The following is a 14,401-nucleotide window of genomic DNA, read 5'->3' as shown; positions in this document are numbered from 1 at the left end:
TATTTTCCAAACTCTATGATGTCCATTACCACTCGGTTTCAAGTGGATGAATGCGGATTATCTTGTTTGAGAGAAAATCCGGTTTATAGAAAACCCCATCTAGATTGACAAACAGCTTAAGATCGGCTCGAAACAACCAGTTCACGACTTGATTCCTAAGTCAAAAGCCATAGTGATTATTCAGACTTCCAAGTTTAAAATTAGAAACATCTACTTAATTAAACAAAACGATTCTACAACTGCGTATACATTATGACCAATTTGATGATTTTTAAGTATTATTAAGTAAAACAGTATTTTATTGATCGAACTGTCAGCTTTCTGGACTATTCATTCTTTCGGTCTCTATATATTTGCTTAGCCAGTGAGTGGGTAAGGTAGTTTCCGGACTACTGAATCAATGACGGCCATACCTGGGTTCCCATCCTGGTTACCGCCACTAAAATGATGTCAGTACAGTTCGCTTTTGTACTGCACCACCTGGATCTTTGCTTTGCTAGATACATTCTACAATGAAAACAGTCAAATGCAATGAGAGACTTACTACCCTGCCTCAATATGAAAATTGGTCTGCGATGAGTAATTTATTTGTTATAAATTAAGTTTAAACAAACCTGTTCACTATTATAAAAGAATCTACTTGGCGAGTTTTTCACCCTAAAATAAGGCGAACATATCTAAAATAAAATGAATAATGAAATAAAATAATTAGCTTATTGCCATTAAAAATACAAAGTTATGGGCAATTGTTAAAAGAAAAACAAAACAATTAAGTTGGTTCTGGCATTAAAGATAAAATAACTAAAACTCTAAATGTATAGTATGTATGGTATGTATAGTATAAAAAATAATATTGTATAGTAATAATAGCAGCAATTCGTTTTATATAAAAATACCACTATACATGAACATTTATTGTTAGGAATGTAATATCGGAAATTCGTGGTAAAGTTCAATTGAGGGATAGAAAACAATTTAAATATGTCGTGCCACAAACATAAAACGTAGACAAGTGCAGTTATTAAGCCTGTGTAGAGCTCCAGTTTTAGCGACTGACGAATGACACTGTTATCGATTTATCTTTCCATTTCCTTTGTCAGTCTGTCAATGATATAGAATGTATTGTAAATGCACGCAAAAACTAAGTGACATAAAAAATTTAAAATTTTTTATTGAAATTTCAGGTAAGAGTGAAGATATTACAGTTACTAGATACGGTCCTCAGGTGAGGAGTGCAGATATTCCAGTTGCTAGATACGGCCCTCAGGTGAGGGGTGCAGATATTCCAGTTGCTAGATACGGCCCTCAGGTGAGGGGCGCAGATATTCCAGTTGCTAGATACGGCCCTCAGGTGAGGGGTGCAGATATTTCAGCTGCTAGATACGGCCCTCAGGTGAGGGGTGCAGATATTCCAGTTGCTATATTCGGCCCTGGTGAGGGGCAAAGATATTCCAGTTGCTAGATTCGGACCTCAGGTAAGGGGCGCAGATATTCCAGCTGCCAGATACGGTCCTCAGGTGAGGGCCTCAGATATTCCAGTTGCTAGATACGGCCCTCAGGTGAGGGCCTCAGATATTCCAGTTGCTAGATATGACCTTCACGCGAGGGCCCCAGATATTCCAGTTGCTAGATATGGCCCTCAGGTGAGGGCCTTAGATATTCCAGTTGCTAGATATGACCCTCAGGTTAGGGCCCCAGATATTCCAGTTGCTAGATATGACCTTCACGCGAGGGCCCCAGATATTCCAGTTGCTAGATATGGCCCTCAGGTGAGGGCCCCAGATATTCCAGTTGCTAGATATGGCTCTCAGGTGAGGGCCTCAGATATTCCATTTGCTAGATATGACCCTCACGTGAGGGGCGCAGATATTCCATTTGCTAGATACGGCCCTCAGGTCAGGGGCGCAGATATTCCAGTTGCTAGATATGGCTCTCAGGTGAGGGCCTCAGATATTCCATTTGCTAGATATGACCCTCACGTGAGGGGCGCAGATATTCCATTTGCTAGATACGGCCCTCAGGTGAGGGGCGCAGATATTCCAGTTGCTAGATACGGCCCTCACGTTAGGGGCGCAGATATTCCAGCTCCTAGATACGGCCTCAGAGTCGTAGGTTCCAATCCTACTAATCACTAAAGGTTTTCAAACAACAAAAAAATTCTAATTATTATTAAGTAAAACCTCAGTTTATCAGGTTTTCTAGACTATTCATTTTTTAGAGCTCAGTGTATTATCCCATGCCCCAGTGATTTAGGTAGATGTCGTGTCAGATATATTCTTATTAAAAAATATAATTTATGCGTCTTAGTGAAAAATGAATTCCCAGGAAGCTTGTTGTAGAAAAAGTCATGAAACAATAAAAATATCAACTGTTTCTCCTTAAATACTTCCCAGTAAGCCCAGTATTCCTTCAGCTAGTTCTTTTTAGTACTGTGGTTTTATTGAAAAGTAAAAATATTCTTTTGAATGAATAAATCTTCTTACGTTCTTTGTAAAAAAACTTCCATTTTTGTTGAAGCATTAGTAGTTATTATTAATACTTTGATTCTACTGTAAAGTAAAAATAATCTTTTGAATGAATAAATCATCTTGCATCTTTGAAAATAAACGTGTTTGTAAGAGCATTAATATGTTTTATTCATCGAAAATAATATTTTAATATTTTTTTCCTGGACTTCTACTCTACTTCGTTCGACTCTACTTGATATCGATACATACTCTATTGCTATATTTAATGTATACTAAAATTGTTTAATAGTAGTCACTTATATAAGATTTTTTTTACCAAATTACTTTTAATATAGATAATTTGTCATTTACCTTGAGTTTCACTTATACAGTCTCTTTATTTAATATCATTCAGTCCAGGCATTATTAGTATTTCTAGTACTATTTAAGAGTAAACTAAATCTTTACATTAGATAAAACTTACAGTTCAATGTTTATTAATTGTTATATTCTCCCTCAAAACAGATATGAAGAAAGTATTATTTTCTCAAAATTTTGGAGTTTGAGTTTTGAGTGTATACGAGTATATCCGCTTTGGGTCCCACTGGTTTTAAAGTGATGTTTGTTTATGAGTGTGTCTGTCTGTATGTGTGAATGTGTACAGAGCCACAGACCATACCTGTGGTCTGCTTTTGATGACATTGGGTATGTAGGTACTAATCTGTGGTATATCCAGACATTTTTTTTTATAAAAAATTTTCAGTAATATTTCTGTAGGTACTCTTATTGCCGTAAAAATTATGACTCAAAAGTTATTGCTACTTTTGTGATTTCTCCTAAAAATATCATAGTTACTGCCACCGCTTACCCGTGATAAAGGTTGTTAACAAGCTAATGGGAGAAAGTATGTGTCATATTGGTGATACCGTTTATTTTCTTTCTGTTTTACACCATACATCCGATGGCACAAAATAATTAAAACTATATAAAATGATACTAAAGATAGGAATTTAAATACTATAAGAGTAACAAACCTAATAAACATTAAGAAATCAAGGCTTAAAAAATCCCAAGTTACTAGGCCTACCATAAAATATTATAAAAAATGTATGTTTAGCAATCACTTACCAAACGACATATTACAAATAAACGTTAATATTGTTTTTGAAAACTATTAAACCCCAATTTGTATATAAATTTATTGTATAGTTAAAATTCCATAATGCCATACATTATGTATGTATATGCCATAATTTTAACATTGTCATAACCTTACCTTGTAGATCAAAAGTTAGTAGTATGCGTGGTTGACAACATTATTCATTATTTCTTAATATTTCAATGATGTGTAAAATAATCTATCTCGTTCAGAATTCTATAAATGTTGTCCACGTGTCTATCGACGTAATCCTTTCCTGTTTAATCACCTGTTGAATGAACATCGTAGGTGGGACTGGTCTGTCTACGTGGCCTGAACCTTGATTACTCGACAGTTTTCATCTGTAGTATGTGAGGTTACTTCACAACTTGTTAAAAAGTAGAACACAGCGACAAAAATACTCGTGAGATTTTAATAGAAAGACTCTTATAGCCGTGAGTAGTAATTACACTTGAAAGGTTTGGTTGATAGGTACTAACAAGTTAACAAATGTACACTCCATATTCTAATCTAATTAAAATGTTCCAATAAACATTTAATTTAATTTGATTACCAACAATAGAGTCATTTTAAAACACTCATAGTATATATTTTTTTACTTTAAAAGTAGACATTCGTGTTGTTTTCTGTTTTTCTTTCTTAAAATGTTTTATTTATTTACCGCTAATATCTTGTGTTTCGGGTGCGTCATTGTTGATTACTAGTCAATAGATTTGGTTTTATAAAAAAAAAAAACTAGCCAAATTATAAAAATAATAAGCCCTATTATAATTTGTTGTCTGCATTTAATTTCTACTTTAACACATTTAAGTATATTTTAATAGCTTTCAAAGTACTCATAAAACTTGTTAGTGTTGATCTACGTCATCTTTATTTACCACTATTCATACTTTTCTTTATTCGAAAAAATTCAGTTTCCCCTAATATTTTTTACATAATACTGGTCATTATACCCGTGCTTCGCAACGGGAAGAGAACGCTTAAACGAATAATTATCATTCCATAGATCTGCTGTATGTAGATAAACTTTTAGTAATCCACTAAAAGTATTAACTTAAAATATTAACTGGCTACTTTTGTTTCCCAGACAATAACTTTTAGGAAATAACCCATACAAATTCAATAGGTTTTTGTAAAAATTTTGGAAAAAAGAAAGTCAATAATTTATGAATTATACACCTAACAAATAAAACTCCTTATTCATACACCATTCAAAATTATTTATTAAATTAATAGCTATTTACATTACAAGTGTAGTAAGAGTGTTTTTACATCACACAGGTGAATGTTGTGTATCGAGCGGAAGCGAGTTGCATAATTCACCTAAGTGATGTAAACACGCTCTTGCGTAACGTGTAACGTACAAGATTTTACCTCACCCGACCATATACATGAGGTTACGTACGATATTTTTCTTTATCCATTTCACTCATCTTCTAACAGTAACGTTATTTTACAAACAAAAGCTAGGTTAGGAAAATACTTTAAAGCATAACAATAACATTCAAGCGTCTAGCGTTGAACGTCGTTGGCTCCATAGAGGTATATTTTTTACGTTAAGCACTCAATGTTATTTAAATGGGTTTCTTTACATCACTGAGTGAGTTTGTGATACGTTACATCACTCGAGAAGTAAGGAGGTTGTATACATCACTCTTGGGATAAGGAAGCTTAACATGGCTGGTTAGGTAAAAACATAAACATAACTGTAAACAATCCTACTTTGACGGTTCTAATTTCTGTATCAAAGTTGCTTGGTTGAAATTAGCAACTGATGTCATAAATTTAGACAATTAATAGTGCTGCACGCTGTTGGTACATTTTGTAACCTTTTAATGCTACTGATCATCACAGAATCAAATTGTTTAGTTGAAACAGCTGTTAAGATTCTTTAATTCCATTTAAATATGAGTACTCATAAGGTTAACATGGGAAGCTCCAGAGCCCCAGGGGCGGAGCCCTTTTGACGGATATGCACCAAACTTCACACAAACCATCCTTGAATAATGTTTAATAATGCCTGAAAGTTTTATTACAAATCAGTCGAGTGGTTCCGGAGTCCATAACGTTCAAATATATATATAAATATACAAACTTCCTCTTTTATAAATATAGATAGATGTATTTACATTTTTCTCAAATTAATATTAGGCCTATGCATTAGGAACTTCCCATACATGGGATAAGGTTAAATGAACGTAGCCATAAAGATGGGGAAAACTATCACTCTGGGACAAACAATAATTACCTTGTAATGTTAATGGCCGGTTAAACGGGTAAGGCACGTTCTCTCAGTTGAGGCAAGTGACCCTAACATATTCGTAGCCTCGGTTGTATCAATGAAAAGATAATTCCTTATGCTTTCTAATGTACAAACAATCAAAATGCACAAACAGCTATGTCTAAATATTAAATTTGAGTTGTTCAAGAATCAGGTCAAACCTTTTTCTTAATCCAAAATATTATTTATTTTGGAATAAAATAATTTTTTTTTTGTTTTAATTACAAACTTTACTACGTAAGTTCGTTATAATTTTTTCCTCACTGCGATTATTCTAAACTCCAAATTTACTTTGGTAGTAAAACGTAAAAAATATTGATAATAATTTATGTACGGACCGTATCGTTTACCAATATGATAATAAACGTAGTGTGGGATTATGTTAATATAATAAAATAATTAAAATAACATATTGAAGATAGATGCATTAAGCTTCAATTTAAGAAGCGTTTGTTCATGAGAGTGTTTTAAAAATGCCTGTGATCTTACTCCAATATTTATTCAGTTCACATCAACGTTACTTAGTTGTCAGAGCCGTCATTTCGTATTCAGCGCTTTACACCGATCAGTCGTTTTACTTTTTCCCCTATTTACAATTCACAACATTTTTATCTATTCGCAACTTTAAACCTATATAGGTTTAAAGTGATTTAATGGACAAACTATGTTTTTTAAAAATATATGCTTGTTTCTTAATGTAAATTGAAGACCTAATTTAAAAGAATTTATAAGAGTAATTTATTGAAACATTTTTTACATTAATGTTTTTGTTAGGATAAAAAATTTAAAGCTTGTTGTTATTAAATTACTATGTCATTTACGTAAATGAATATGTAAAACTTGAACCATAGATATTGCCGATATAGTATTTTGGGTTTGATAAAAATGTTTTCCTTTGTTTAAAAACTCATTTCGTATCGCCAAGGCATATATAAATCGCCATAAATAATGTGTTTAGCTCTTATGAGCTAAGAAAGAATTTCAGACAGGATATAAGGAAATAATAGATATTACGACGGTATATATAACGATAATTATGAGTATATTAATACCCCCCGCCACGGACTAAGGTACTTGGTTGGATTCCCACTAAAATATCCCCTTATAATTGTTGGCTTTATTTCCTATTTTATAATATCAATTAAATAATTAGTACTTACTATTACTACAGGAACGTTAGTGAGTTGTGGTTTTATTAATTTAATACTTTACTTTTAATACTTTACAATGAAATGGCGACCAAATAAGGGTATTTTAAGCCAAGTATGAATGGAGATGAGTGTATGATGAGTGGCGCGATCTTGTAGTCTTGATAGTGACTAAGGCCAACATATTCCGTAGACACAGCTGTTAATTAATAGCCCACACAGCTAATGGCTACTAAGGGACCTTCATTGAAATGTTGATAGCGAAGTATACAACAAATACGTTGGCTAAATTTGATTATAATATATATTCATAAACAAGCAAACTACAAAAGTTTATGTATTTGACATAAGAATATTTTGTACATTTTATATTTACCTTTCTTAGTTTCCTATTAAGTTGATAAGCTTTTACCGTATGACTCATGGTAAAAAAAATTACTATATTTAAACAGATTAAACTTTAAGATCATCAGAGGCCAAAAAACACGATCCGATCCCGGATAAGTAAATAAGTAAATCGGTCCCGAGTGTTGGTCTTACCATGAGACACACGGTAATAAAACATTCAATATGGACAATTCGCCAAAAAGGCAAGCTCATTTGACTAACCTTGGTTAAAACTATTCGTGAAAATGCATGCTCTATAAAAGATTTACTGTAATGAAAAACTTTAACGAAAACATAAAATGCATTTGAGAGTGAAATAAAAATTATATTAAAAATGTACTTTGTGCAGGATGAAGTTATACTAATAGTCCAGTCAATAAAGGTATTGTACGGTACATGGAGAGGGGGAAATTGTTTTCTGCGGGAATGTGTTCGGGGTAGTTAGAAGATAAAAATACCAAAAGTCCCCGACCCTTGTCCTGCTGATTCAGCCGTAGAGGGGGGGGAAAGACCCCATTTTTTAGTTTTTTACTTCTACATTGAAAGCCGTGCGTCGAACGGAAAAATTTTAAATTATAAAAAGAAAGATGATAAAATTATCTACAAGGATGGAAATATTAATTTCTTATGTATATGCATTAGTTTTAGAAATATTCTCAAAATAATATAAAAATTATTTTCTAAATCGATTTTTCAGAAGTTTTTTTTGAATCTATATATATAATCGATTAGCCTGCTGTTGTTTTACATTAGTAAGGATAGAAAACAGGTTTTGGAGCACTTACCTATATAATATAATATATCCATCGTATATATTGTGTTAAAAATAGTTTATATAAATTTATTTAAGTTGTGTATATTTGTCATGGAAACAAGTAATTTTGGCATAATTATTACACTAAAAATGAAAAAGATTATGTTTGCAGCTACATTTGTCCAGGTTTATTTATAACAACCGAAACCAAGAATCTTAATACTATTGTTCATGATCTGACTCACTTGGGACGAGAGGGTCCGACTTCTGTCCCAAAACAGGTGCCATCTGGAACTGAGAACCACCATCTAGGACATTTCCATCATTCAATTCTTGTTGATTAGACTCAATAATGGCTATCGAAGTAATAATGTGGTGTAGGCCTATATATTCTTTATCTTCCTCATTCATCAGAATGGGCATTCCATGTAAAAAGTTCGCTTAGCAGTTCTGGCATAACGGCCAACGAGGAACAATTAATGGACATTTCAATGCATGTACTGTACATCTTTTATTGCTACAGTCTTTAGTATATTTGCAAAAAAAAACAAGCTCAACATTTCTCGTGGGTTAGGTGGTTCATTGGTTAAAACTGGAAACAGATTACCTTTTTGCACTCCCAACCCTACATTTCCGAGGGTAGTTGGTTTTACAAACAGAGTTGTCCTTGATAAAATTATACAAATTATGAAATGTTATATATTTTTAAACAGACAGCAATGTTTTAAAATCACCTACTCTTCCCTGAAATCAAGACATCATGTCAATAGCATCTGGGGTTGTAAGAGATGAATCCGTTAACTGTTACGTTGCTTTATTACGTGGTCAGTAAATAATTAATCACATGGTAATCATTTTCCGACAACAAGTTGTCACGGGATAATATGGCTCTCTCTTTGTCCTCTGTGGGTTCAACCATCGATATTGCAATGATTAGAACGTTGTAGCAAAACCTTTAATTCTGTTTAAAAGGATTCGTATAAGTTAAAAAAGCTATCAAGATTTAAAGGATTGTTAATGATTTGAACTTGCTCCATTTCCCTTTATTTAATGAGAGTGGTATGAGAAAGACAAAAATGGTTGCACTGTTCAATACTATAGCAATTCAGAAAACAGCACGAAGATGGCAGACCAAGAAAGACGCTACAGATTGAAAAAGTCAGTAGCAGTGGCGGTTCCAGCATTTAATTTTGGGGGGGGGATAACCACCGGAGGGTCCAACCCCCCCCCCCCCCGAAAAAATGTGGAGGTTAAAGCATAATTATTACATAGTTTTATATGCTTTTATATATTTGACCTCTAAAATATCTTCAAGCTAATAGTATTTATGTTAGGTAATAAAATATTTCGGAGAGGAAATATACTTCCCTGACCCCCCCCCCACACCAGGGACCGCCACTGGTCAGTAAGTATTCATTTGAACAGACACACCGAAATTATAGTAACCAGGAACAGTTAATCCCTTAACCAAGTTTTTTTACAAATGTACTGAAGATTATAACAGTGCCACATGTGCAATTTGTGCATGCAAGAAAATGTCCAATTGTACCCCGTTATGCCAGAACTGCTAAGGGAACTTTTTACATGGAATGCCCATTCCGATGAATGAGGAAGATAAGAATATATAGGCCTACACAGCATTATTACTTCGATAGCCAATATTGAGTCTAATCAACAAGAATTGAATGATGGAAATGTCCTAGATGGTGGTTCTCAGTTCCAGATGGCACCTGTTTTTGGGACAGAAGTCGGACCCTCTCGTCCCAAGTGAGTCAGATCATGAACAATAGTATTAAAAGTCTTGGTTTCGGTAATTGTTATAAATAAACCTGGACAAATGTAGCTGCAAACATAATCTTTTTCATTTTTAGTGTAATAATTATGCCAAAATTACTTGTTTCCATGACAAAAATACATAACTTAAATACATATTAACTATTTTTAACACAATATATACGATGGATATATTATTTTATATAGGTTAGTGCTCCAAAACCTGTTTTCTATCCTTACTAATGTAAAACAACAGCAGGCTAATCGATTATATGAATTTATTTGGAAAAAAACGACTGCAAAATCAATTTAGAAAATAATTATTATATTATTTTGAGAATATCTTTAAAACTAATGCATATACATAAGAAATGATTATAACCATTCTTGTAGAGAATTTTATCATCTTTCTTTTTATCATTTATATTTTTTCCGTACGACGCACGGTTTTCAGTGTAGAAGTAAAAAACCAAAAAAATGGGGTCTTTCCCCCCCTCCACCCGCTGAAGCAGGAGGGCCAGGGGCGGGGAATTTTGGTATTTTTATCTTCTAACTACCCCGAACACATTCCCGCAGAAAAGAATTTCCCCCTCTCCATGTCCTCTACACCCCTCTTTTGAGCATTCATTGACTGGATAAGCTACACAGACAGATGACGATCCATGTTGGAAAAAATAGTATTTGTCTAAATACCTGGCTACGACTCGAGGTACTATCATTTAAGTTTTAAATTATAACGGTTGTATCTGTTACAATTCAGATTACACAGTAAATTTTGTTAACAACTTGTTTACAGGAACTTTTTCAAACGTTAATGATTGCATCATAGTAGTTTTATAATATTTATATGCATTTTGTTGAAATGGATTTCAAAAGAACTAAATTATTATCTTACTTAAGCTCGTACAGTAATCATTAGGCTTAATCAAAGAGACTTTAAACACATTTTGAAAGTTACCCGGTTTGCATTTTCCTCTGGTATTTTCTGACGTAACTGTGATGATAAACAATAGGAGAGAGGCGTTTGTAAGACGCTGAAAAATACAATTATAACAGCTGGGTGCTGTGTATATACATATAGGCAACTAGCATGGTACCTATCTAACGTGCTGGTTTGACATATAATTTTGTATCATACTTAAATACCTTATTTTATCGTTTACAAAGGAAAAGTACGCGATGGAGGGAAATTAATCCTTTAAATGTTGATGTAGGTAATAGCTACGTTCATTTTATAACACGTCTACTATAAATTTACTCTACATCCACCATTAATTTTAGAAACAAGATACAATTGTTTAGCTAAGCTTAATAAAATAATTTTGAGGAATTCCTATATAGGGAATCGTGTATTACCATAGGTATCATTGTAAGAGCTGGACGCGGCACCGGTTTACTGTTTGGGCGGCCGCACACCTGATACAGCACGGCACGGCAAGGCGACTTGAGCACCCACATGGTCGATCCCATGGTTTCAGTAAAGTGAGATACTGTGTGTTATGAGGTTGTTTGTACATTTTGTGACACTTTGTAATACACATTTTGTGAGAATGGATGCAGAAGGCCACGAAGAGGCTGCTGCCATCGCTGCTATATGGTACCATTGACTGTTGTGGTTAGTAGTGGCGAACCCACAAAGAGACGCCACTTGGGGCGTTTTTCCCCATAAGAATAACATGGTGAGCTTTTTTGACCACTTTTTTAAAAATCCAGCTCTCGGCCTATACAAGCCTATATAAATGTTCAATACCATTGTATAACACTATTAAAATTTCAAATCCACATCCATTCACATGTATATTCTCAAAATCATCAACTTGACAGTGCGAGCTTTGTACGCGAACTCGTGCATGCTCCCCCATATAAAATGTGTGCTACACATATAAAATAATGTTAAATTTTTTTTTACTTTTTGATTTTTTATGTTGTAATATTGTTTATAATCAAAAGTTGACACCCACTATGTGTACCAGAATTTCAACCGTTTTGCCGTATCTCAAGCCGTTTTCGAGATATAAGTGTTTTTAGACAGTTTTACGGACACTGTCACAAGGGCCAAGTGAAGCGGCCATGCGACTGGGGAATCCCCAGGTGGTGACGTCACCGGGGACGAGCTTATATATAGAAGTGGCGTCCGGGTGATATTTCATTCTCGTGCGCAATGCCGACCTGTCAACACTGCGCTGCCTCGCTCTCCAAGAAGAGCAATTTGGTCCGCCACTACAAGCTAGTACATCAAATGAAGGTGAAACTGTGCAAGGTATGTGATTTAATCTGTGATGATAATGTGGTTCTAAAATCACATATATTACAAAGTCATAAGAATTGTAATTTTCGTAAGAAAAATGTGGTTGGTCATTTGAAAAGACATGTCAATTCTTGCAATAATTGTCCATATACAATGATTGAATTTGTTGGTGAATCGATTAGAAATGAACTTAAAAATACTCTTCAGTCTTGTCCTCTTCCGATAAAATGGACTTTAGTAAGGAGAATTAAATTTATAAAATATTCAATGGATCAAAATGGGCAATTAGTTAATGAAAAAGAATGTATTGCAGATTTTAGAAGCCTTACCACCTTAACTATTGAGAAAAGAGATTTAATACACCAAATTGAAAATGCACTTTTAAAGATTGATGCTTCCATACACAAATAACAAGCCCAAGGTAGTGGATGGATATATGACCATACTAAGTATTGGCAGTTGCACGTTTACAAGTATAAGCCCTTAACTCCAAAGTCATATATCCCCACACCAAAAACTATTCAATCGAAACATGCAGTTTTAAATATAAAAAATGCTGATTATAAATGCTTCCTTTGGTCGATATTAGCAGCTTTATATCCAAGGAACTCTAATGAACATGCTATTAGAGTCTCCAATTATGTACCACATGAAAGTCAACTGAATATGACAAACATAAAGTATCCTGTGAAAATATCCGATATAGATAAATTTGAAAGACAAAATAATATAAGTGTTAATGTATTTGGGGTTGAAGATGATAAATGTATATATCCATTAAGAACAACCAAATTAAATAGTAATACTCACGTAGATTTATTATTATTACAACAAGGTCGTAAATCACATTACTGTTTAATTCGTGATTTTAATAAGTTAATGTTGAGATCTACAAAAGATGACCATAAGAAGTATTTTTGTAAGTTGTGTTTGCAACATTTTTACACTAATGATATATTAGAACGTTACATAACATATTGTAAAAATTTTGATGCTCAACGAGTGGAAATGTCTAAACAAGATACATTACAATTTACAAATTATAAATATCAACTTAAAGCTCCATTTGTGATTTATGCAGATTTTGAATGCTTTATAAACTCTAACAACCATACTCCATCTGGTTTTGCATTTGTCTTAGTGATAGATTCTAAGATTATTTCTGAAGAGTTATATAGTGGTGCAAATGTTATGGATGTGTTTTTAAAAAGGTTATTTGAGACTTATGACTTCATTAAAAGTCAAATGGCGATATATATTCCCCTAGTAATTACTCCTGAGCAAGAGGTATCTTTCCAAAACTCAACGCATTGTCACATTTGTGAAAAGCCCTTATATTTTGATAGGGTGAGAGATCATTGTCATTCATCTGGTCAATACCGTGGAGCTGCCCACAATGATTGTAATTTAAACTATAAAGTAACAAAGAAAATCCCAGTATTCTTCCATAACTTAAAAAATTATGATGGTCATTTAATAATGCAACACTTGGGAAAATATGCAAAGTTAGATCGTAAATTAAATTGCATAGCCAAGGATATGGAAAAGTACATTTCATTCTCAGTTGATGATTTAGTATTTTTAGATTCCTATAACTTTCCGTCCCTTCCATTATACAAATTAGCTTCCAATTTAAATACATTTAGATTCATAGACAATCCACTACTACAACGTAAAGGCGTATTTCCCTATGAATACATGACGGGACCAGATAAGTTTGCAGAGTCTCTACCCCCAATTGAATCATTCTATAGCACTCTAACTAAAGAACATATCTCTTCCAACGAATACGAACATGCTAAAAATGTCTGGACCCATTTTAATATAAATAATTTACAAGAATATCATGATTTATATCTTAAAACAGATGTATTGCTACTGGCTGATGTGTTTGAGACATTTAGAGACCTGTGTTTAAAGGATTACAAACTGGACCCCGTACATATGTATTCACTTCCTGGATTAACATGGGAGGCCTGTCTTAGAATGACTGGTATTAAATTACAATTATTTCAAGATATTGATATGCATTTGTTCATAGAAAGTGCGATTAGAGGAGGAGTCAGTATGATTTCCACACGTTACGCTAAAGCAAATAATAGATATATGGGTGAACACTATGATCCCAATCAAGAGAGTGTCTATTTAATATATTTAGACTGTAACTCACTATACTCTACAGCAATGTGCGAGCCACTGCCTGT

General features: G+C 33.6%; 1 protein-coding gene across 1 annotated transcript; it reads left to right on the top strand.

Annotated features, from left to right (window-relative positions):
- The first annotated feature begins 822 nt into the window (after nucleotides 1–822).
- On the top strand, nucleotides 823–2,135 carry LOC128992779 (proline-rich protein 2-like). The gene is made up of 3 exons (XM_054416546.1): nucleotides 823–829; nucleotides 1,185–1,393; nucleotides 1,476–2,135. Exons 1-3 carry the CDS (start codon nucleotides 823–825, stop codon nucleotides 2,133–2,135), a joined length of 876 nt encoding a protein of 291 aa, XP_054272521.1.
- The last annotated feature ends 12,266 nt before the right edge of the window (nucleotides 2,136–14,401 follow it).

Source organism: Macrosteles quadrilineatus, unplaced genomic scaffold (genome assembly GCF_028750875.1).
Source record: "Macrosteles quadrilineatus isolate MER2022 unplaced genomic scaffold, UCM_ALF_1.0 Scaffold_1__1_contigs__length_201487025, whole genome shotgun sequence".
Classification (NCBI taxonomy): Eukaryota; Metazoa; Arthropoda; class Insecta; order Hemiptera; family Cicadellidae; genus Macrosteles; species Macrosteles quadrilineatus.
Note: the sequence above shows the minus strand (reverse complement) of the source record. Positions and strands in the feature narration are given on the sequence as shown.